The sequence below is a fragment of the Schistocerca americana genome, chromosome 6 (genome assembly GCF_021461395.2).
Source record: "Schistocerca americana isolate TAMUIC-IGC-003095 chromosome 6, iqSchAmer2.1, whole genome shotgun sequence".
Lineage (NCBI taxonomy): Eukaryota > Metazoa > Arthropoda > Insecta > Orthoptera > Acrididae > Schistocerca > Schistocerca americana.
This window is the reverse complement of record NC_060124.1, coordinates 323415853-323442194: the sequence shown is the minus strand read 5'-3', so window position 1 is coordinate 323442194 and position 26342 is coordinate 323415853. Positions and strand designations below refer to the sequence as shown.

Below are 26342 nucleotides of genomic sequence, written 5' to 3'. Positions count from 1 at the left end.
ACTTCTGTAATGTTTGCATTGATTCTCTGAGGAGGCCCCATGAGGCTTAAACCCCGAGAATATGTTGTATTAGTTCATGGTATTCCATGTTACGAGATTGTCAGTTCATAGCCGCAGCCGCAGTCCTTCAAACTACTGAAGAGAAGTAATTTCATTGCACTATGTGTTTCTTGAATAATAATCCTTCTCTCTAACACTGTGCCGTACCGCATCTTATTGTAACCTGAACGCCTTCACCTCCGTTCAACTCGACCTCCTACTTATTTGCATTTAGTGACGATCTGAAAACACCCACGCGTTTTGTGCCTCTAAACAGTGAGGCACAATAAAAGGTACAGAGTAATGTGATTTTATTCCTATTATCTCCTTAACTTGGCTTCTCCGAACCCATATTCCCTAACTTATATTGTTCAAGGGAGCATTCTCTATGTCCTGTTACATTTTTCACGCTCTTCCGGAAACACCCTGTATAGGCACCGACATATAGGCAAGCAATTAGTGTGGCATCCTGTCTTTCTGACGTGCATGGGAGAAATGCGAAAACGTGAACTGTGGCGACGATGTTACTAAATGCTTTGAAACAGGACCAATGTGGTGTTATTCTTTTCTTGGCTGCCGAAGAACAAACACCGGTAGACATGCATTGGATAGTGAAGAATGTGTATGAGGTAGCGTGTCTGTCGAAAATGAAATGCGACAGGAATTGCTGCTGCTCCACCATAACGCACGTCCCCATGTAGCAAATGCCGCAACGCAGAAGTTACGCCAAGTCAAGTGGAAGAGACTCGAGCAGTCACCCTGCTCTCCTGACGTCCCCCCATGCGATTATCACTCTTTCGGTCTTTTGAAGGGTCGACGATTCCTGTCTGACGAGGCTATGCAGCAGGCTGTTCCGGGGTTCAGAATGAGATTTTCACTCTGCAGCGGAGTGCGTGTGCTCTGATATGAAACTTCCTGGTAGATTAAAACTGTGTATCGGACCGAGACTCGAACTCGGGACCTAGGCCTTTCGCTGGCAAGTGCTGTACCTTTTTTTTTTTTTCTTATGGATGTGTTTGGTCGTTGCGGACGTCACATGACATCCGTTCAAGTTCGTTTTGTTGATCTTTCCACTCATTTTTTTCTTACAGAGGCCAACCAGCTGTCTGACCGAACACGCTGAGCTACCGTGCTGGCAGCATCTGAGCTACCCAAGCACGACTCACGCCCCGTCCTCACAGCTTTACTTCTGCCAGTATCTCGTCTCCTACCTTCCAAACTTTACAGAAGCTCTCCTGCGAACCTTGCAGAAGCAAGCACTCCTGAAAGAAAGGATATTACGGAGACATAGCTTAGCCACAGCCTGGGGGTGTTTCCAGAATGAGATTTTCACTCTGCAGCGGAGTGTGCGCTGATATGATAGGTTCGCAGGCGAGCTTCTGTAAAGTTTGGAAGGTAGGAGACGAGATACTGGCAGAAGCAAAGCTGTGAGGACGGGGCGTGAGTCGTGCTCGGTTAGCTCAGATGGTAGAGCACTTGCCCGCGAAAGGCAAAGGTCCCGAGTTCGAGTCTCGGTCCGACACACAGTTTTAATCTGCCAAGATGTTTCAGTTCCGGGGTTCTTCACGCAACGGGACATAGTGTTTATATTCAACCTGGTGCGTCTTTGGGATGATTGTCTGAATATTCAAGACGATTTTGCCTGATTGGAATACCGATTCTGGACTGCATGGCCTTCGAACTGAAACTTTTTAGTCGGTCCTTACAGAATACAGTGGACGAATACACACGAGGGTGGCAGGGATGCTTAGGATATCAACAACTAACTTGAAAAAAGAGTTGGAAGATCAGACTAATTTTTTTTTTTGTTTATTCTGATAGCTAAAGCCGTCCCTACCACATCACAAAGTTCATCAGATGGTGCAACATGTCGTCAAATAACGAACTGAGAAAACCTGCGTCATAGCTAGAAATGAATACGTAATGAAAAATCCCCTTGTAAGAACGGTCCCTTAAGGATGACAGCCGTGAAACTGTTGATACATCGTTCTACTGATCGACATCCGGCAGTTTATGCTATGAACTATTTCATGCTGTATATTCACGTGGAAGCAGCTAAAATAGGCCACCTAAAATACCGGGTGATCAAAAAGTCAGTATAAATTTGAAAACTGAATAAATCACGGAATAATGTAGATAGAGAGGTACAAATTGACACACATGCTTGGAATGACATGGGGTTTTATTAGAACCAAAAAAAATACAAACGTTCTAAAAACGTCCGACAGATAGCGCTTCATCTGATCAGAATAGAAATATTAGCATAACAAAGTAAGACAAAGCAAAGATGATGTTCTTTACAGGAAATGCTCAATATGTCCACCATCATTCCTCAACAATAGCTGTAGTCGAGGAATAACGTTGTGAACAGCACTGTAAAGCATGTCCGGAGTTATGGTGAGGCATTGGCGTCGGATGTTGTCTTTCAGCATCCCTAGAGATGTCGGTCGATCACGATACTCTTGCGACTTCAGGTAACCCCAAAGCCAATAATCGCACAGGAGGCCAAGCATGACGAAAGTGGCGGCTGAACACACGATCATCACCAAACGACGCGCGCAAGAGATCTTTCACGCGTCTAGCAATACTTTTTTTTTTTTGTTCTAATAAAACCCCATTTCATTCCAAGCATGTGTGTCAATTCTTACCTCTCTATCTACATTATTCCATGGTTTATTAAGTTTTCAAATTTATACTGACTTTCTGATCACCCGGTATATAGAAAGTGCGGTAGTGTACAAAGCTTGAGGGCGAAAGTAATTTTCGCATCATGTGTTACTGCCAAGTAACATGACTCGGTGAAACTTGGACCATATAGCATAGTACAAAAATACGAAATGATACGAGACAAATGACACTTTTATTCAGATACAATCATCACACTGAAGTCACCGCCATTTATGTGGTCCCATGGTCCCCCCCCCCCCCCCCCCCCGGAGTTACGAAAGGCTGGACGTAGTTCCTAATAGGGTTTGTGATCATCATGGACTGCAGTACATGCTCTGAAACGTGCTCCCATGCTGGCCAAAAAGTCAGTATGCCCGTTCCGTTTGTCCATGAGCGCGGTTAACAACTGGATGAAAGTTGGGGCAATTAAACGCGCTGTAGTACGTCTTCCAACGCATCCCAGACGTCAGGCAGGCCAGTCCGTTGACGGCATATCCCTTTGTTCCACAAGCCCATCCCCCTGCGCAGTCTGACGCGGTCACGCATTGGTATCCACAAAAATGAAGTCAGGGTCGAATGCAGCCGTGAGAAGACCCACATGAGATGCAGTACATTGTCGCAATAAAATACACCGGTGATTATACTGCGTTTTAAAAATTTTTATGACGGTACGCAGATGCAAAATTATGTCTCCCTACCTGCACCACCAGAACGATCACGTCGACAGTTTTCTTGGGTGCGTTACGTACTTTCATATGGAGGGGTGTGCGAACACACAGGAAATTATCATCCCATGTGGTGGCTGCCGTTAACACCACAGCACAAATAGCTGCATTTGAACTAGTGCCGTTACCAGGGAGCATGGACTGCTGATGTGATCGCATTCCTTTCAGTAGAAATCATGGATATACACTTCTTTTGATGGCCACTGTCGGCACTATAGTCGCGACCTGGGGAGAGCTACCACTCTTTTAGTGTTGTGAAGACGCACAGTGCTGTCAGTACTGGCATCGTGGTGTGGGGAGCCATCTGTTATGACTTCAGCTGACTGCTGGTACTCATTGTGGGCACTCTGACGGCACAACAGTATGTCACGTACGCCTTGGGTCCTCAAGTGTTTCCACTCATATGACATTATTCGGCGGCCGGAGTGGTCGTGCGGCTCTAGGCGCTACAGTCTGGAACCGAGCGACCGCTATGGTCGCAGGTTCGAATCCTGCCTCGGGCATGGATGTGTGTGATGTCCTTAGGTTAGTTAGGTTTAATTAGTTCTAAGTTCTAGGCGACTGATGACCTCAGAAGTTAAGTCACATAGTGCTCAGAGCCATTTGAACCATTTAACATTATTCTGGTGCCATTTTTCGACAGGACACTGCACGTGAACACTGTCTGCGTGATGTTAAGATACTCCAGTGGCCAACAGTATCTCCACATCTGTGCCCGATACTACACTACTGGCCATTAAAATTGCTACACCAAGAAGATGACGTGCTAAAGACACGAAATTTAACTATCAGATAGAAGATGCTGTGATATGCAAATGATAAGCTTTTTAGAGAATTCACACAACGTTGGCACCTACAACGTGCTGACATGAGGAAAATTTCCAACCGATTTCTCATACACAAATAGCAGCTGACCGGCGTTGCCTGGTGAAACGTTGTTGTGATGCCTCGTGTAAGGAGGATAAATGCGTACCACCACGTTTCCGACTTTGATAAAGGTCGGATTGTAGCCTATCGCGATTGCGGTTTATCGTATCGCGACATTGATGTTCGCATTGGTCGAGATCCAATGACTGTTAGCAGAATATGGAATCGGTGAGTTCAGGAGGATAATACGGAACGCCGAGCTGGATCTGAACGGCCTCGAATCACTAGCAGTCGAGATGACAGACATCTTATCCGCATGGCTGTAGCGGATCGTGCAGCCACGTCTCGATCCTTGAGTCAACAGATAGGGACGTTTGAAAGACAACAACGATCTGCACGAACAGTTCGACGACGTTTGCAGCAGCATGCACTATCATCTCGGAGACCATGGCTGCGGTTACCCTTGACGCTGCATCACAGGCAGGAGCGCCTGCGATGGTGTACTCAACAACTAACCTGGGTGCACGAATGGCAAAATGTCATTTTTTCGGATGAATCCAGCTTCTGTTTACAGCATCATAATTGTCGCATCCGTGTTTGGCGACATCGCGGTGAAAGCACATTGGAAGCGTGTATTCGTCATCGCCATATTGGCGTATCACGCGGTATGATGGTATGGGGCGCCACCCAGCGTGATGGTATGGTGTTACACGTCTCGGACCCTCTTGTTCGCATTGACGGCACGTTGAACAGTGGACGTTACATTTCAGATGTGTTACGATCCGTGGCTCTACCCTTCATTCGATCCCTTCGATACCCTACATATCAGCAGGATAATGCACGACTGCATGTTGCAGGTCCTGTACGGGCCTTTCTGGATACAGAAAATGTTCAACTGCTGCCCTGGCCAGCACATTCTCCAAATCTCTCACCAATTCAAAACGTCTGGTCAATGGTGCCCGAGCAACTGGCTCGTCACAATACGCCAGTCACTACTCTTGATGAACTGTGGTATCGTGTTGAGGCTGCATAGGCATCTGTACCTGTACACGCCATCCAAGCTGTGTTTGACTCAATGCCCAGGAGTATGAAGGCCGTTATTACGGCCAGAGGTGGTTGTTCTGGGTACTGATTTCTCAGGATCTATGCACCCAAATTGCTGGAAAATGTAATCACATGTCAGTTCTAGTATAATATATTTGTCCAATGAATACCTGTTTATCATCTGCATTTCTTCTTGGTGCAGCAATTTTAATGGCCAGTAGTGTACATGTATCTGATCAGTGGACGTGAAATCTGTCCCAGTACCAGTATACGGGATATCATGAACCACTTACACTGATTAGCCAGAGTTTTAGGACCCCGTACCTAACAGCTATTATGTCCATCTCTGGTAAGGATAACAGGGACGACACGTCATGGCATGGAATCAATGAGGCCTTCGTAGAGGGAGCTGACGCCACAGCTACTCACACATGTCACATAATTCCCGGTAATTCTTGGTAGGGGCGCGATGAGCTTTGGCGCCACGTTCAATCACATCCCAGATCTGTTCGATCGGATTTAGTTCTGGCCAGCTGGGAGGCCAGTACTTCAATTGGATCTTTGCCATTGTGTCCTCGAACCACTCCATCAGACTCCTGCCCTTGTGACGTGCAACATTATCTTGTTGAAAAATGCCACGATACCAATATAGTGTTCTAATCGAATAAAGAATCGTAAGAGTTTAACAGTTTCTTAGCCCATTTCAGTAGACAAACTAACAACGCATTGAACAAATGGAAAAATACTGATGTAGACATCTCTATACCACCACTATTCATAAGTCTGTTAAACAACCCTTGGATTATGACGCCACGAGGGTAAGATTCACACTTACTATCAAACAACTTGCATCGCCATTTTAATATATTAAATCTGACCTGTAACTGCAAGAACATGATTTTCTAATTCATCAGTTACCGAAATTTGTTTCAGAACATCTACATCTACATCTACATACATACTCCGCAATCCACCATACGGTGCGTGGCGGAGGGTACCTCGTACCACAACTAGCATCTTCTCTCCCTGTTCCACTCCCAAACAGAACGCGGGAAAAATGACTGCCTATATGCCTCTGTACGAGCTCTAATCTCTCTTATCTTATCTTTGTGGTCTTTGCGAGAAATATAAGTTGGCGGCAGTAAAATTGAACTGCAGTCAGCCTCAAACGCTGGTTCTCTAAATTTCCTCCTTAGCGATTCACGAAAAGAACGCCTCCTTTCCTCTAGAGTCTCCCACCCGCGTTCCTGAAGCATTTCCGTAACACTCGCGTGATGATCAAACCTACCAGTAACAAATCAAGCAGCCCGCCTCTGAATTGCTTCTATGTCCTCCCTCAATCCGACCTGATAGGGATCCCAAAACGCTCGAGCAGTACTCAAGAATAGGTCGTATTAGTGTTTTACAAGCGGTCTCCTTTACAGATGAACCACATCTTCCCAAAATTCTACCAATGAACCGAAGGCGACCATCCGCCTCCCCCACAACTGCCATTACATGCTTGTCCCACTTCATATCGCTCTGCAATGCTACGCCCTAATATTTAATCTACGTGACTGTGTCAAGCGCTACACTACTAATGGAGTATTGTCTTTTTCCTATTCATCTGCATTAATTTACATTTATCTATATTTAGAGTTATCTGTCATTCTTTATACCAATCACAAATCCTGTGCAAGTCATCTTGTATCCTCCTACAGTCACTCAACGACGACACCTTCCGGTACACCACAGCACCATCAGCAAACAGCCGCACATTGCTATCCACCCTATCCGAAAGATCATTTATGTAGATAGAAAACAACAGCGGACCTACCACACTTCCCTGGGGCACTCCAGATGATACCCTCACCTCCGATGAACTTCACGTTCTGGACGCGATTACACAGACTGTTGATCTGAATTTGAACTTGGTAAATCTAAACTTGAGAATGGCTCCTGGACTCTAAGAAATGGTTTAAATGGCTCTGAGCACTATGCGACTTAACTTCTGAAGTCATCAGTCGCCTAGAACTTAGAACTACTTAAACCTAACTAACCTAAGGACATCACACACATCCATGCCCGAGGCAGGAATCGAACCTGCGACCGCAGCGGTCGCTCGGCTCCAGGGACTCTAAGAATTCAATGTTCTCCTGTACACTGGTCAGGAAGCCTTAGGGAAAAACACAACAGCAAGCACGTCGCCGTCGTTGGCTGCGGCAACTTGTCATGGGCAGCTCAACACGCTAAGGAGTCGTAGAAACAGCTCGGTGGACACAACCTTCTGCTGATGGACGACAAATAATCAACGCATACTGGTTGTGTTTTCTTTATCGCATGAAATCTCCAGTTCGCGGCTTGTCTTCGTAATGTGTGCAAGGGCACCCATAACATAAACTCAGCGGCGGACACCGAACATAACACACCCCCCAAAAATTATTTTTAGTTTTGCAGAATAAACAAAATCTGTTTTTTTTATATATAGTGTTTGATGCACCAACCACGTAACAACCTTCAGTCAGGCTATACACAACTACTTAAGAATTAATCACGTGCCCCACTGACACGAAAGAATTTAAAAGCGTGAATTACAGCAACCAGTTTACAGTTAGCGCCTGACCTCTGTCACACGCCTTGACATTCACACCTCTTGGTAAGATGACGTAGCTTCGTAATTTTTCTAGGGCCATAACCTGTCCATACATGGAAACTACAACTTTTGAAAGTTTCCCATAAAACATGGAAATGGGTCGAACATACACAATAATAAAAATATGAAAACAGAAGCTCCATGTTACACACAGAGCATGTTTAGTGGCATAGATATGACATCGCAAATCATTTTCGTCCAACTAAAACAATAGCTGCTGTATGTTTACAGTATGGAGGATTGGGTGTGGTGCTGCACAGATGCGCAGCACTCTCAACTTTGGAGAAGAGAGCCTTCGCCACTTAGAAGAGAACCCGACGACGACTAGTCGGAATATTGCCCACTCCACGAGCTTCTGTAGAACACAACGGTCAGAGCTCATTGTTTCCGCTGTGTACGTACAGTAAAGCGGGAGACTTGAAAGTTACGCGATTTTCAAACTTATTTTACATCCAAACGGTACATATCCGGATACAAGTTCTTCATCAAAATCGTATCTACTAAGCACCCTCTACAAGCCCTAGAAGCTTCTAATGATAACGACATTCGAAGCAAAAACGTACTGTAGACATGAGCTCCAAAATGCAGACCTTAAGAGCTATGAGTAGTTGTTGAACAGTACAGATGTGTTTCACAGTAGCGAAGACGAACAAGAGGTCAACACTTTAAAGAGCATGTTTACTGGAAATTTTTTTCTAGCTTTGGTCCAAACTACCACCTCTCAAAATACGGAAAGCAGAGAGTTTGCAACAGCAGGAATTTATTTCACAGTATCGAAGATGAAGAAGTGCTCATGGCCTTAAGGTACGCATTTTAGATCCATGTTTACTAAACGTTTTCCTTCTAATGATCGTCCCTCTCATGTCCCTAAGTAGTTACCATTCCTGGTGGGACACCCTGAAGTTGTGGCCTATCTTAACATGTCCTATGAAAAACCTCCATCACTCCAGTGGTTGCTACGTGCAGCAGAACTTGTTTCTATCCTGTATAATATTGCTTCTGCAATTTACGTATATATGGATCTAGCAGTCCCTCGGCTTCTTTCCGCATCTGACAGCTCCTGGAGTCTATTTTTTGAATGAAACAGGAAACTAAGTGACCGTGAAAGTGCCGGGTAAATAAAGAAAAATATGATTTATTTTATAAGTCCTCTTTCATGCGTATTTCTGGTAGCAATAAGAATGAAATAGCATTAAGTGGTGTATTTAAGTATATCGCAGTCGGTAGTTCTAATCGTAGTGAATATACATGATATTTACATCGATATATGCATTAACCCTCATAATCGCGGATAGGAACGTACACGGCAGCGTCAGAACCAGCGTGATAAATAATGATTCTAAATTCTAATCTTAATGCATCTGGTGAATCTTGCAATAAATCAGCTTCGAATTGTTGCTGTATTATGGATTCTTTTTTATTGACTACTTGCATGTGATTCTGGACAAGTGAAATTCACATCGTAATAATTACCGGCAATGCTAACATATAGACAGTACTGTGATGTTCCTCAATAATGCCACAATTTTGCGTAAATGTTATAGATACGTAATGATCTGCTCTCATAAAAAAACTTTAACCTGTCCCAGTTGATAGACATTATAACACAGAAATAGATTACCAATTAATGAAAGAAAAGAATCAGAAATATATTTATTAGAACACAATTAACTACGCCAACAACAAGTGGTATATTCTTTAAAACAAGTGAATGAAGAACATAACTTTGATTCGACTTTAAATCGATTGACATTAAGCCAAGTAGTCCCCTTAAATTATTATAAGAAAAGGCAGGAAGAACAGAAACTTAATGCTATACTGAAAAATGATCATTTAGAGTAGCAGAGATGAAAAATTACTACGTAGTGGTTTGACTCACAAAATTTGGGCGATTAAACCGTGGATCCGATTCATCAACTTTTACAGTTCCCATCAAGTATCCGCAGACTTGAGATATTCCTCTGAATTCGTACCAGCTGCCGTAAATGCGAAACATCAAGACACTTTTATCTGTCTACGATCTACAGATCTGTGATTCTGGAAATATCAGATTATATCGTAGCTGATAGCATTTCCCACTAATCTTTCAATTCCTTTTCCTTCATGTTTTTCTTAACTCCGTAACTTGCTTTCAGAAAAACGCAATTAAATCAATAACAATTTCACGTACTAGAATGACAGATACTCAAATAATTATTATTAGAACCGTGAAACCACCGTTCTATAAACCGAAAATGACAAACAGATCATCGCATTTACGTTTTGGTACACAGTCTTCTAAATTCACAAAATTTTGCTGCAAAATTTATATACGAAGTGACTGGCGGCGTGCAACGTTCAGAATAGACGTCTCAATCGCACCCTCATTTTACAATCTTTTCTGTCAGTTTGCGGCGGGTCGGGTTACATTTTCTTTCGTTCGTCGTACTGTGCACTGTTCAACTGCAAAAATCCACCTACCTCAGTACAGCGTCCGCTCACCATCCCTTTTCTCAGCAAACGTACGTACTGTTTAGACGTCGGAAAAGCAGCGTTGATAAAAACAACGCATGTACTTGCGTTGCAAGTCCGTGTAAACTCTAGTACCCTGCTGTCCTGCAATTATCTCATAGTACATATCGGGTGGTAATGTTGGTGCTTCTGTCACTAGAAATTGTTGAAAATTCGAAAGCAAGTCTTTCTTATTTGCTTAATCATAGATTTAAATCGGCCATCAAGTCCACATTTACTTAACTAACGAATCTACATGTCTCAGTTCTCAGTTCATACAACTTCACACGGAAAGCAGCCAGAAATACAAGCCGGCCGGAGTGGGCGAGCGGTTCTAGGCGCTTCAGTCTGGACCAGCGCGGCCGCTACGGCCGCAGGTTCGAATCCTGCCTCGCGCATGGATGTGTGTGATGTCCTTAGGTTAGTTAGGTTTAAGTAGTTCTAAGTTCTAGGGGACTGATGACCTCAGATGTTAAGTCTCATAGTGCTCAGACCATTTGAACCATTTTTTAAATTCTGATTAGCTGATCAGTCTGACGGACCAATCAAAATTATCCTTCTAGATCATTCTCTCAGCAAAACTCGCCTAAGCCAATCACTATTCAGAAAAGCATTTGCCTCTTACAAAATGCAAATACTTACATAATGTTAATAAAACAAAACGAAATTAAAATTAATCTTGAAAAAAATTTAGAAAACGATTACTCTGCAAACGGCTATTCGGGTTGCCTTCTTACAAAAGCAATCACACCTAGACATACGTCATAACCAATGTGGGTAAAACACAACTTTCCCACGTTCTAGTTACGTAATGTTGTACATAATATTGTAGTGATGTCATACATACACACTCTCACTCATTATCATTTATTCACACAACAACCTAATAAACAGATAATAATTTTTGTGAATTTTATACTACAAAAATGAAAAATAATTTAGATTTTGAAAATAAAATCATTCTGCACTTTGAGAACATAGTAATGATTTCAAATGATACTAAAAGACAAACTGTTGTTATTCCTATCTGAGTTTTGTAGTCTAAGTGTCGGTTTAGGGTGTTTTAGGTGATTTTCTGAATCTCCGAAACTGTAATATGTACGACTTTGAAATTTTGTGAAGACCTCCTTCTGAATAACAAAAACTAGTATACCAAATTTGAAAATAATCTGTCCATAGTTACTGTGTTTTATTTAGATTCGTAGGAGGTGAGTATACAGACGCTGGAAGTGTCACAGGAGCCGTTCTCACGCTGCCTAGCAGCGACAGCTGTGCTTCTGAGTCACGGCTAAGACACAAGTTTGCAGCTTCCTAAGCTCCAATACAGCGGGCCATGTTGCACTGAATGTTATCGCGTAATAACTTGCGACCCCACAAGTTTCCATTTCGCAAGCCATTTTCCATTCTCCTCCTTGGTTCCTTCGTAAGGCTAACGCACTTTTACTGCCATCCTGCAACAGTTCCTGTAGGTCGTTGATCTTTCCTTTTTGTTTCAGTGCCTATCTGTTTCTGCTGCACAGTACCTCACCAAGAAAGCACCTGACTGACAACACACACACACAACATCAACGACGTAACAATATCTATAAAATAAGTTACATTATTTCAGCAAGTGGATGTGAAGTGTCAGTTTGTACTACGGTCGACACTCTTTCTGCTATGTGATCTGACATATAGTTCATTGTTACAGGTGTGGCGCTACTCCTACCAGGCGAGCTACCACGTCTACGAGGTAGAAACACAGTAAGTAGACGCTAAAGTCGTCGTTATTTCTTGACAATTTGTCATTTACTTCCTGAAAAATAAGCGTACAACATAAATGTGCCCGCACGCTCAATTACTCCCTGTTACTTCTGCTGTGACGTCTGGGGAGTGCTGCCACTGAACGATTCATGTTAGTCAGCTGTATTGCTGTTTGAACGTAATATTAAAGTGTCACTGCTGTTGTATCTGATAACAACGAGGGCGTACCCAGCGCGAAGCGTTTCACCCCCTCCCCCCCCCCCCCCCCGCCCCCTCCCGAAATCTCCCCCTACAAAAATTCGAAACTAACTGGAGATGGGTTTAGCTGTGCAAATGCCCAGGGCGGCATGTGTTAGTGGACTGCAGTATTTGTAGGACACTGTACGAAAAACCTTGGGCATCAAACAAACAAACAAATACCTAATTCGCAGAGCTGATTAGTTTCCACGCCACGCTCACATTCCTAAAATTTAAATTTCTCACTCACTGGAAATATTAGTTGACGCACATCCAGAAGTGTGTTACGTAGTATCGTTTATTCTTCATATTATTAGCAAAGCCAAGAAATAGTTTGATATACGGACATTAATTAGTTATTTTTATAACTTATGCCAGAGCGTTCTTTCATTTTTCATTTTCTGTTGATAATTATGTTACAATGTTGTTGAAATGACGTTAAGGTACATCCGCACCAGCTCGGTTTCGTTTTGTTATTAAACTCTTAACAGTGGATATCCTTGCACATTTCTTCCTAGCGTAAACAAAACAACACTATTGTTAATCTTTCTGGGTGTGTTTTATAAACGGAGTTTTTTAACTTCTTCGAGTCAAATAACGAATTAACTTGTGATCGTCTGTTTGTTAACTCTTTTACGTGCGCATATAATAGCAGAGAGAAACAGATTCATGTCTGTACGGTTTTCATGCGATCATCTGAATGCAGTTTGCTTTAGTTCGTTAAGTGAAGTGGTAAATGACTTATAATTTGATTCCTGATGTAATAATCACTGAAGGAAGTGACTGGGAGAAGACGACAGCGAAAAAAAAGAGATGAAGAAGCATTCAAGAAAGTTCCACGCCTTGATATTTTTACAAAATCCTCAAAGAATTCATGTTGAATTTATTGACCACATGAAATTGGACTACGAGGAAATGGTAATCTTGTCTTCTAATGACGGGGAAACGAAAAAGCTCCTTGTTATTTAAATAATCAGTGTTTTGTCCCTTTGTAACTTTTGAAGTGTAAAGTCCTCCAGACATGTATGCATGTTTGAAGGACATTTCATGGAACATCGTGGATCACAGCCACTGCAAAATAGTAATATATGCATAGAAAGGCCGCGACAATAATAAATTAGTCTCTCCCTGTGCAGGAATCACAGCAATTGTTCGAGAGCAGCACGTTGACATATGGAGGTTTTGATCGTTCCAGGAGGCATCCTGGGATAGCCGAAGATGTTAAGGCAACCACTCACGTAAAGCGGGATATCCGGGTTCGAGTCCCATTCATATCTCGTTAGTAAATTGTGCAACTGAAGTCTAATCATATTCGCAGTTGCGAATACATATGTTGTAACGCAACTTGTTCGTATTGTTTCTATTTAATTTTAATAAAAGTGCAATTATAGTGTACGCATTTTATATTTATTGTATGACACTTTATTAAGTATTTCTATTTCATATTTTTATAAAAGCAAGTTTCTCGATTTGCAACTCATAGTTAAGTATTACACAGACAAAAACACGCCCACACGTTAGGCAAACTTTAATAAATACCAGTATCCAAGTCTGTATGGGGAATGGGGTAAGGCAGCAAAGATCTTCTTGTCCAGGGGCGTCAGGAGTTCTAAATATGAATATGAATCGCGCGCCGGTCCGCCATCTTGGGAACCAGAGTCATAATTTAAGCGCCTAACACCACGTCTACCAACACCACAAAATTTAACTCTAGACGGACCGGCAACTGGCTCAACTTCATTTGCAGAACTATCACACTCTTTTAAGACAGAAGATGCCTGTGCACATGGAATATCTTCAGAATCACGTAAATTACTACCATCCAAATCAGAATTCTGAGAGGAAGAGAATCGTCCTGATAATATGCTAGCAAGATTGTCATTAGGAATAGCATTCTCCTCTGGAAGATTATCACTAACTATATACCTTATATAAGCTGCATCCAAAAAATCATCCAACTTATTCATTGTCAAAAATAACTTTAACACTAAACTTAATTTTGTACCTAAATATCCTACTTAAACAACGTGCCAAACGGTGTCTACCAGTTATCCAACGTGCACAAACAAATAATCACCACCGTCAGGATACAGAATATGTGAATTCTGCTTTGAAGACTCTTTTAAGTCAATGTCAATAACTACAAACCTCATCAATATTTTTAGCCAAATTAAAAAAAAAAATTTCACGAGCGGTCTGGCGCGACCAATAACCACCTATACCAATGTTTCACACCAATCATTCATAAATATACCAATGGAATATTGGAGAATTGCTTGATTTATTTAGTGAAGTGTACAGGCTTTTGGTGCGTTTGGCCAACGCTGAAAGGTGTGGATACAGATATTGGCACATTAAAAAGGGAAAGTGGTTGCCTTTGTGGTATATCGTCCATCTGTGTTACAAACCAAACTCGCATCGTGCAGAGAGATGTACTGATTTAGCATCCCTTTGAAAAAAATCCAGGACGTGTAATAGATCTTGATTAGTAGCAGTTAGGCCCACATCTATGTGTCATGAACTCTCAAAACTATTCCGTCGTTCACTGCGAAAATATGACGAGTAATTTTGTACTATTGCTTATGCACATTACGCTTTTCATCGGATTGTAATTGCTGCACTACACTGTAGCATCGGAAACATCAAATTGACAATAGTTGACATACACGGGGAGTTTGAGAATATTCCTATTAGAAGCTTCTATGGGTTGTAGAGGCAACGTAGTAGAAACATTAAAATTGTGGTTCTGTGTCGAACCACAGCCTCTAAATGCATACGTATTGTATCTATGTCTGCATGTTATGTTCCGCATCTTCCAATCTACTGCACTGATTTCAACCAAACTTGGTACACATATCACTTACTGCCTTGGAAATAACTGATAAGAAAAAAATTAGATCTTGTTCCGTTTCCTGGTGAATTAGCTTTGAAGTTAGCCAATCAGGCTGTTGCAAAGCGAATTCAAGCAGCCCGACAGAGACGGTATCACCAAACGTGTTGTCTGTTTGGTTTCCTACGACCGCATGAGAGAGTGATACCAAAATTGGACGTAGGACGTTAGTAAGGGTCAAACCTGACCAAAAAGCTGAGCAGTTTGTGCGGTATCATCTGCGCTATGAGAGCAGCTGAAAACTGTATTTGGCGGGCCGCTTGAATTTCCGCCCACAGCGACCTGACTGGTTAACCTCAAAGCTAGTTAATTCGGAAACGGCGCAACGTATCGAATTTTTTTCATTACAATTATTTCTCGGCACAACCTACCCTGCAGCGCCCTTGCAAACTCTTCAGACTGTTTCTGACTTCCCTATACGTACGGTTATAATTGCGGACTCGTGGATTCGCTTTCCTTCCTACGCGTGTCGACTATCGAGTCCACTTGTACCCGACAACAGACTCCAGTAACGAGTTTTCACTATAACGGACGGCGGCGGAGACTGGCAAGTCAAGCCTCCGAGTACACGGATACGGCGTCCGTGATTACGTCACAGGTCTCACTGGCGAGTTACTAGGGCTTCTGCGGACATAATGTCCTACAGATATATAATACATATGAAAGTGATGGGTATGGCAGCTGGTAACAATCCACAGAACCAGTGCCACGAGGGTGTACTGGAAACTAGTTGATGAAATAGTGCAATACGGTACACTTCGAAGGGAACCATCAGACCTGCTGTTCACGGATTCTGGTCTTGAAGGTACCTGTCCCAAGTACATAGCTAGCGGCTTTTCGTGCAACAGCCAGTAGTTGCCAAGATAATCGATGTTGACATTTCACGCGTCCCTCGTTTACCTGTAACATTAATAATGTTTCGACTGGGCGAGAATAGCGCAGAGGCTTCGGGTTCACGGCCACCACAGTGACTGTACGGGTTCGAACTCTGCCCGTGTACTTCTTTTTCTTTAGTATCATCGTACAGAATAGCATAAAATAGCGAAGGTCCCGAATTTTTTTTTCAAAAGTAGTCATTTTCACCGTAGTAATTTTATCAATAAACCATTTTTATGCATGTTATGTTCGGCATCTTCCAATCTAGTGCACCGATTTCAACCAAACTTGGTACACATATCACTTCCTTCAAAAATTACGCTTATGTTTCATAGTTACTATTCCAAATATTCGGACAGCACCAAAGTGTTCTCAACATTGGGCGAAGTCTTAGCAATTTTTGAAGGATTCCAGATACAGACGAAAGCTCTAACCCCTACTTTTGACCACGATTAACTACATCTACATCCACACTCCACAAGCCACCGTACCGTGCGTCGTGGCGGGTACCCTGTACCTTTACTAGTCATTTCCTCTTCTGTGCTACTCGCAAACAGAGCGAGGGAAAAACGACTGTCTCTATGCCTCCGTAAGAGCCCTAATGTCCTTAATCTTATCTCCATAGTTCTTAAGCGACACGTGCGTTGGCAGAAGTAGAGTCGTTCTGCAGTCAGCCTCTCTCTAAACTTTGTCAATAGTGCTCCTCGAAAAGAATGTCAACATCCCTCCAGTGATTCTCATTTGAGTTCTCGAAACGTCTTCGTAATACTTGGGTGTTGTTCGAATCTACCAATAACAAATGTAGCAGCGCATCTAAGTTATCCTCCTAGCTTTACTCAGCGACGATAACTTCCCATACGCCACAGTATCATCAGCAAACAGCCGCAGAATGTAATTAATACCGATGAAACTGGCTGCCGGTAGCAATCAACGTACAAAATATTCCTTGCGGAAAAAGAAGCGGAAACCAATTTGAACGAGATCAGTCATTCTTTTCAACGGAGTACACTATAACCGCGCCAGGAAAGGGATTCCCTTACGTTTTCTTATGTATGCAAGAACCATCAGGGAAATTTGGTCGCAATGTTCAAATAAGAATTGAAATATTGTCTCGTTAATAAAAAATATAATTGTGACCTGCACGAAATCAGGGAAGTTCACGAAAGTGTTGCACAAATAGTTTTTAAAAATGCATCATTCTTTTGTACGTGTTACTAGATCACACTTTACGATCAAATCTTTGTAGATGAAAGAAAATCATCCTCATGTACAGTAAAAACTATCCCACCAAAACGTGCTCCAGTTTGCCAACCCAGTGTTTATTTCCACAGGCAGGTTAAAGACTAATAGCTAAATCGTAAGAGGGAAAAAATCCATAAAAATCCATTCTTTAATTCTGCACCAATCAGATGCACCTACTTTCACATGAATTATGAAATACGCGTGGGTCGCGTCAAAGCTGACTGAAGAAAGTAAAATGTCTTTCAGTTTAAGCTTTTTTTTTTTTTTTTTTTTCAGTGTCGCTTCTGAAAAATACGTGTGCCAGCAGGGCAATAACTTTCATTATACACTCCTGGAAATGGAAAAAAGAACACATTGACACCGGTGTGTCAGACCCACCATACTTGCTCCGGACACTGCGAGAGGGCTGTACAAGCAATGATCACACGCACGGCACAGCGGACACACCAGGAACCGCGGTGTTGGCCGTCGAATGGCGCTAGCTGCTTAGCATTTGTGCACCGCCGCCGTCAGTGTCAGCCAGTTTGCCGTGGCATACAGAGCTCCATCGCAGTCTTTAACACTGGTAGCATGCCGCGACAGCGTGGACGTGAACCGTATGTGCAGTTGACGGACTTTGAGCGAGGGCGTATAGTGGGCATGCGGGAGGCCGGGTGGACGTACCGCCGAATTGCTCAACACGTGGGGCGTGAGGTCTCCACAGTACATCGATGTTGTCGCCAGTGGTCGGCGGAAGTTGCACGTGCCCGTCGACCTGGGACCGGACCGCAGCGACGCATGGATGCACGCCAAGACCGTAGGATCCTACGCAGTGCCGTAGGGGACCGCACCGCCACTTCCCAGCAAATTAGGGACACTGTTGCTCCTGGGGTATCGGCGAGGACCATTCGCAACCGTCTCCACGAAGCTGGGCTACGGTCCCGCACACCGTTAGGCCGTCTTCCGCTCACGCCCCAACATCGTGCAGCCCGCCTCCAGTGGTGTCGCGACAGGCGTGAATGGAGGGACGAATGGAGACGTGTCGTCTTCAGCGATGACAGTCGCTTCTGCCTTGGTGCCAATGATGGTCGTATGCGTGTTTGGCGCCGCGCAGGTGAGCGCCCCAATCAGGACTGCATACGACCGAGGCACACAGGGCCAACACCCGGCATCATGGTGTGGGGAGCGATCTCCTACACTGGCCGTACACCACTGGTGATCGTCGAGGGGACACTGAATAGTGCACGGTACATCCAAACCGTCATCGAACCCATCGTTCTACCATTCCTAGACCGGCAAGGGAACTTGCTGTTCCAACAGGACAATGCACGTCCGCATGTATCCCGTGCCACCCAACGTGCTCTAGAAGGTGTAAGTCAACTACCCTGGCCAGCAAGATCTCCGGATCTGTCCCCCATTGAGCATGTTTGGGACTGGATGAAGCGTCGTCTCACGTGGTCTGCACGTCCAGCACGTACGCTGGTCCAACTGAGGCGCCAGGTGGAAATGGCATGGCAAGCCGTTCCACAGGACTACATCCAGCATCTCCTCGATCGTCTCCATGGGAGAATAGCAGCCTGCATTGCTGCGAAAGGTGGATATACACTGCACTAGTGCCGACATTGTGCATGCTCTGTTGCCTGTGTCTATGTGCCTGTGGTTCTGTCAGTGTGATCATGTGATGTATCTGACCCCAGGAATGTGCCAATAAAGTTTCCCCTTCCTGGGACAATGAATTCACGGTGTTCTTATTTCAATTTCCAGGAGTGTATGTCCGTGGCGCTCTAGGAATTTGTATTTCGGTTGCTTCTACGACAAACACCATCCTGAATTCTCTTCTACCGATGCGAGCGATAGCGGGTAAGACGATACTGTAATCTCTGCTGTAACAAACGGAATGCACATTTGAAGGAAGTTTGCTGTAATTGCAATCGGCAACAATTGCCAGTTCTCTACATTTTCTTAATAGTGTTTCACGGGGAAAAAATATCTTCCTTCATGGGATTTCCATTTGAAGTCACGGGCCATTTCTGTAATATTAACGTGTTGACCGAATCTACAAGTAAGAAATCTAGCAGTATGCGTCCGTATTGCTTAGGTGTCTTCCTTTAATCTGATCTGGTGCGGACCCCCAAAACCTCGAGCAGTACTCAGCAATGGATTGCACTAGTCTTCTATGCGCAGGCTGCTTTATAGATGAGCTACAATTTCATACAAGTATCTCAATAAAAAGGAGCCGACCATTAGCCTTCCCTGCTGCCGACCCTTCGACTTTACATCGTTCTGGAACGTTCCGCCCATAGCGGGGTTTCATTTTTGATTTGAGAGGCCGTATCATGGGATTCCATGGATTCCATGGTTTCCCTGCAAAATCTAATCACAGCCAAGGATGTTGTGACCGTTTTGGCTGATCAGGTCCGTCCCATGGTATAACGTTCATTCAAGAACGATGATGCTGTGTTCCAAGACGAAAGATGCCCTGTTCATACAGCTCAGTCACCAGATCTCAAAATTTGTATTACAGACTGTTTTGCGCTCTACTTTAGAGAGGAGGATGCATGGTCACTATCCACCACCATCGTCTTTACCTGATCTTGCCACTATTTTGCAGGAAGCTTCCCTTGTAAACTACGCATGACCTATATTTATCTATTCCGTGATGACTGGAAACTGTTTTGAATAACAAGCGGTTTTCTACCTCGTATTATGCATGGTAACGTGTTGTATTTTTAGTGTTTCCACCTCCTGACATACTCCAGAGATCACCGTACGAAGTCTGGTAGAGGATATCTTACACCACTGACCCTAATTTCCTTTCCTGTTACACTCTCAAATCAAAAATGGTTCAAATGGGACTTAACATCTGAGGTCATCAGTACCCTAGACTTAGAACTACTTAAACCTAACTAACCTAAGGACAGCACACACATCCATACCCGAGGCAGGATTCGAACCTGCGACCGTAGCAGCAGCGCGGTTCCGGACTGAAGCGCCTAGATTGGCTCGGCCACAGCAGCCGGCACTCTCAAATCGATAGTGAGAAAAACGACTTTTTATGCACCTCTGTACGAGCCGTAATTTCTCTTGCTGTCTCGGTCCATACGCGAAATGTGCGTTAGCGACAGTGGAATCGTTCTGCAGTCAGCCCCAAATGTTGGTTCTCTAAATGTACTCAAAACTGTTTCGCGAAAAGTACTTTTTTTTTATTTATTTGGCCTTTGAGTGTGTACTCAATTTAGTCATCGGCAACACATAGTGACAATGTACACATAATTGAATAAACAAATACATAAATGCATATTTACAAGAATAAAAAGCTTAACTGTTACAGTTTTGTACATACTGTTTTAAAAATTGAATTGAATTGAATTGAAAAATAATTAAAAGTGTCTCGGCTTACAATTCACACCAATTCTGAAATATCTTCATCAGCAAGACATATTTATAATTGACGTACACCATTAAAACATACAGATTGTGACCAGCACTCTTGATGAAGTTAACGATCACTTTATATTGACGAACGTCTTTAGTAAACAAAAGAGAAGAAGCTGATTGAGGAAGATGGTAGCCCATACTCAGCAAAGTCTTCAAAAAGATCAACCGTTCACGGTCAAATTTGGGGCACATAAATAAGATGTGGTTGATATCAGCTTCCGACTCAGGATCACACTCACATGCTGGTAAACTGTAAACGTTGATCCGATGTAGATGTTGTGGGAAAGAGGCATGATTGAAGCGGAGTCTTATGATGGTAGAAATCGTGGATCCGTCCAGATGTGTTCTCATGAACCACGGCTGTGAAGGAGTCCGAGGTTGTAGCACTGCGTAATAACCGCCTTTTGTCTGTTGAGAAACGTTCCACATTTCCTGCTATTGTTGTCTTGCGTGATCCTTGACTGTATAAGGAAGGTGCAGATCCAGGACGGTGCCTAACGTTGCCGCTTGTTTGGCTAATGCATCAACTTCATCATTATAGAGGATACCAGAGTGGGAAGGTACCCACAACAAATGGATCGTCCGGCCCGTGCGTGTGCTGCGAATATATTCAGATATCACATCCAAGATATAACTGTTGGTCGTTTTCTTCCATCGACTGTACTGAATGTTTTTAAGAACGCTTTGCGAGTCAGATACTATCAATATCTTGGGGAAGGAAGTGCTAGAGACAAACTTAAGTGCTTCCAAAACTGCCACTGTCTCCGCCGTAAAAATAGAAGTGCTCGTAGGCAATTTGAAGGTTTTGCGGATCTGGATCTGAGGGCAGAAAAAAGCGCATCCTGTACACTCTTCTTGCGGAATTTTGGAGCCATCGGTATATACACAGAGAAACCCCGGCCATTGTGCTTGAAAGAGACGATTGAAGCCAACGTTGACGTTAGTACTGTCCAGCCAGGTCGTACTTAAATAATGGACTGGAATCTGGGAGCAGAGCGTTTGAAGATCATATTCAAAAACAGGTAGATGCGCTGAACGCCGTATAGAATGTATGACAGGTGACCAAGTGTCAAAGCTGGCACAAACGGCTGGCACTTTATTCCTTCTGTGGGATGCAATCCACAGTCGATAAATGCAGTCTCTACTTTGATAGACGGAACTGTCCATAATGGCCATGCCTTGAATGTAGAATTTGTCCGATAACATTTGGCGCCTAATGCTCAAGGGCATCTCCCCTGCTTCTATTAAAAGGGCGTTGGTGGGCGTCGATCGCATGGCTCCAAGACAGGTACGAATGGCTCTATATTGAAGAGTATCTAATTTGTAGAGATGAATCTTTGACGCAGTGTGGTAGAATTGACAGCCATAGTCTAATCGAGCTCGAATTATTCCTTGGTACATGGTGAGTAAAACACTCTGGTGCGCTCCCCACCAGACACGAGTGAGTGATCTGATTACATTTAAACCTTCTTCACACTTGGTAACGGTGGATCGGATGTGGGGCACCCAGCTTAACCGAGAGTCAAAAATCATCCCCAGAAATCGAACGTGAGATTTTATTTGGAAGGTGTACTTGCCACGGGTAATGTGATCTTCAGTGCGAGCTGTCGTCGACTTGGAGAAGGGAACGACTGCTGATTTCTCAGCCGAGATCTCCAGCCCATTGATAGAGAGCCACTCATCGATGTGTGCGATGGTTGTGGTTAATGCCGTTTTGGCCTGAAGATATGAAGCAGCAGTAGAGTAAACACATATATAATCAGCATACTGTAGGATTTTTGTGGGGGGAGTAAGTATGCGTTCTAGGTCGTGCGTATATAGAGTATACAGGAGAGGACTTAAAACTGCATCTTGCGGCAAGCCCTGGGAGACACAAAAAGGTCCGATCATGGTAGCTTTGAAACGGACGTAGATCGTTCTTTGAGTAATCAGGGTACTGATACCGTAGATCATCCGTGAAGGAATTCCGAATCCTGCCAGCTTGTCCAAGAGTATCGGTATTTCTACGTGATCATATGCACCCTTAACGTCAAGAAAAGCTGTCACTACTGTCTCTTTCGTTCGAAAGGCTGACGTGATATCCATGTTAAGCAAAAACAGGTTATCCAAGGTCCCTTTGCCTTTTCTGAAGCCGTATTGACTCCGAGGCAACAAATTACTTTTTTCAAGCCATCATTCTAGTCTCCTTTTTACCATTCGTTCCAGAGTTTTTGCAACACACGACGACAAGGCAATAGGTCTATAATTAGTACCGACATTTGGATCTTTACCACGTTTGAGAATTGGAATTATTACTTGCATCGTCCATGTTGATATGAGGTCTTTCTTCATCCAGTACTGATTACAAATGTTCAAGAGAAAGTCTTTCGCTTCTATAGGCAGGTGTGCAAGCATAGAGTAATGTATGTGATCAATGCCAGGGCAACTGTCGCACGATACTTTAATAGCTTCGTTTAGTTCTTCTATAGAGAAAGGACGAAGGAGAACATGATAGCGGTTTTCTTCAGCAGGGAACCGATGGTTTAAAAATGGCACCGTGGGAGGAGCGATTGTATCTATGAATTCCTCTAACCAGGCCGTGGTAGCAGGAGGGGAGGAAGACAGTCTTCTTGTTCTAAAAGCTTTTATTTTATGCCAGATGCTTGCCGTACTGGTTTCATTATTTAGGGACAGGCAAAATTGTTTCCAACTGTCCTTCTTGGTTTTCTTCAGGAATTTGGTAACTCGAGCATTCACTTTTTGTACAGCCAAGAAGTTGTCCAATGAAGGATTCTGACGATAGGTTTTCAAGGCGAGTCGTCGCTTCGCAACTTCCCGAGAGCACTCAGAATTCCACCAAGGAAGAGAACGGTGCTTCATTACTGTAAACTCTTTTTTCTTAGGGATGCGACGTTCATAGCATTGAGTAAAACTGGGTATGCATCTTCGTCCCGTAAGTCACGTCTCGTATTTGCGAGTGCCCGCCGAACCGTTTCCCTATAAGAGGCCCAATTGGCTTCCTTGATTTTCCACGTACTATTAGAGTAACAGATGTGCGTAGTATCGACGTTGACGTTAATGTGAAACTCTATTGGGAGATGATCGGATTCCATTGAATCCTTTTTAACGCACCAATTAGATATTTCAGCAAAGCAGGGGGTGCAAAGAGTTACATCAACTGCGGAGGGTCTACGGAGAGGTGAAGTTATCATAGTAGGAGAGCCATCGTTGAGTATCACTAGGTTATTATCTTCGATAACGCTTATCAAGGTCCTGCCGTTCCAAATGGTTCAAATGGCTCTGAGCACTATGGGACTCAACTGCTGTGGTCATAAGTCCCCTAGAACTTAGAACTACTTAAACCTAACTAACCTAAGAACAGCACACAACACCCAGCCATCACGAGGCAGAGAAAATCTCTGACCCCGCCGGGAATCGAACCAGGGAACCCGGGCGTGGGAAGCGAGAACGCTACCGCACGACCACGAGATGCGGGCCTTGCCGTTCCTATCTGTCACGTCTCCTCCCCACGCTACATGGTGGGCATTCACGTCTCCAGCTACGATAAAGGGAGGACGAAGCTGACTTATTAATTGTCTCCAGTCATCTTCCACGATACTGTGGTGAGGAGCGTTATACAACGAGACAACTGTAAAGGTTTTGTGGGCAGTTCGTATCTCCACAGCAACTAATTCAAGGATGGTGACAGGTACGTGTAACGGATGTGGTCGATGCGGCAGCGAAGTTTTTATCAGTATAGCTACGCCGCCCCATCCATCGAGACGGTCTTCCCTTACTATAGAATAATTTTGAAAGCGAACAGTTCGTTCGAATTTGAACCAAGTTTCACATAACAGAACGATATCAGGCTGACTTACGAACAGTTCTCGTTGCAAGCTTTCTCTATTAGAATTAGCCGATCTCGCATTCCACTGCAATACTTTTAAAGCCGCCATAATTTAGGGAGAGAGAGATTGAAATGTGCCAGTAACGAGGTGCCGGATATCGGAATTGTTCATAGCACTATTTGCATGACAATATCAATCACATTTATTATCTTATCTATAAGTACAGCATGACCTTGAGGCTGTCGTTGATTCGGCGCTTGTGGGGTTGCTAATCTGTGAGCAGCAGGCTGGTATGGATTTTGGCTGATAGGAGTGAATGAATGTTGCATGGGATGTAACAGGCTGCGGTACTGAGACCACTCACGAACGTTACTTTGGTTGTTTACTTGCGCCTGCCGCCGGGGAGGCCAGTAAGCGACGTGTGTCTGCTGGGGCACAGTTGCACACTGAGTTGCGTCCCCACTTCCGCGTTGTTGACTCTGCATGCTTGCGGCGGGCAGCGGCGGGAAGAGTTGTGGGTTTTGAAAGTCCGGAGAGCTCAAATTTGTTGGAGCAGGAATGATCGGAGCCGGCAAGTGATGTTGTTGAGCCCCAGTGACGGATGCATAGGTTGGCATACGAGCAATAGACAGCGCATCCCTGAAGTCAATGTTGTTGAACGTAACTAATTCTTGAGTTCGTCGCCGTATATGGTATTCCGGGCAGGAACGGTCCGTGGGTGCGTGTTGTCCCCCGCAATGCGCGCAAATAGTGATAGGTGAGACACAGGATTCAATATTATGTGAACCACTAGATTTAATGCATCTCATCTGAGATCGACATTGTTTGCTGATGTGCCCGTAACGAAGACAATTAAAGCACTGCCTGACAGTTGGTACATAAAGGTCTACGGGACATCTTGTTCCGTGAATAGACACGGCTTCCGGTAAGGTTTGAGAGTCGAAGGTTAACAAAAAGGTCTGCAATTTAACGATTTGGTCTTTACCATATCTCTTCGTAACCCTCCGAACACCTACAACAGGGAAGGGAGATTGTACGAATTCCAAAATCTGCGCTTCTTCAAGGTTGGTGTCTACTTTCCTGATCACTCCTGGCTTATGGACAACAAAGGAAGGAATGTAAACTTCTATATTTTTTGACTTTAATACCTCACTGGTAACTAGGAAATTAGCCTTGTCTGGGGTTTTCGGTTCCACCTTAACTTTTGTTTTCCTGTTGAAGAGATGTTAAGGATAGAATTCTTCACTTCTGGCAAGGAAATATGCAATAATTTCCCTAGTGCCATAGGGTGCAAGCGGCCCAAGTTTTTGTCCAAACATTCCATGTAAACTACGAATGGTCCTCTATCTGTACGTTTGTAAAAGTTGAGAGACCTCGGAGTAGGTGCAGGTCCCACAGGAGGGGTGTTAGTTGCAGCATGTCGGTTAGGAGTGAGCCCATAGGCAGTTGCTACAGGGGGTCAGCTACATTTGAAACGTCGGTTACAGGTAAGAGTTGATTAGCGTCTGCTATGAAGGTTTTGGAATTTCTTAAATCCAGACTGACCTCACTTTGTCGCTTGTTTCTCGTAGCTGAGAAGCTGGAGGAATCCTGTTCCGATAAATCCATATGCTCTTCTGCCGGCTGTATTCCAGATTCTCCCCGAA

General features: G+C 43.8%; 1 protein-coding gene across 1 annotated transcript in view; it reads left to right on the top strand.

The window, feature by feature from the left end:
- Positions 1-26342, top strand: part of LOC124620114 (inactive dipeptidyl peptidase 10-like) — a 1175439-nt gene that overhangs the window by 765288 nt on the left and 383809 nt on the right. Inside the window, exon 5 of the mRNA XM_047146784.1 lies at positions 12155-12207. Coding sequence (XP_047002740.1) covers positions 12155-12207 — 53 coding nt within the window. The remainder of the gene's footprint in view (positions 1-12154; positions 12208-26342) is intronic.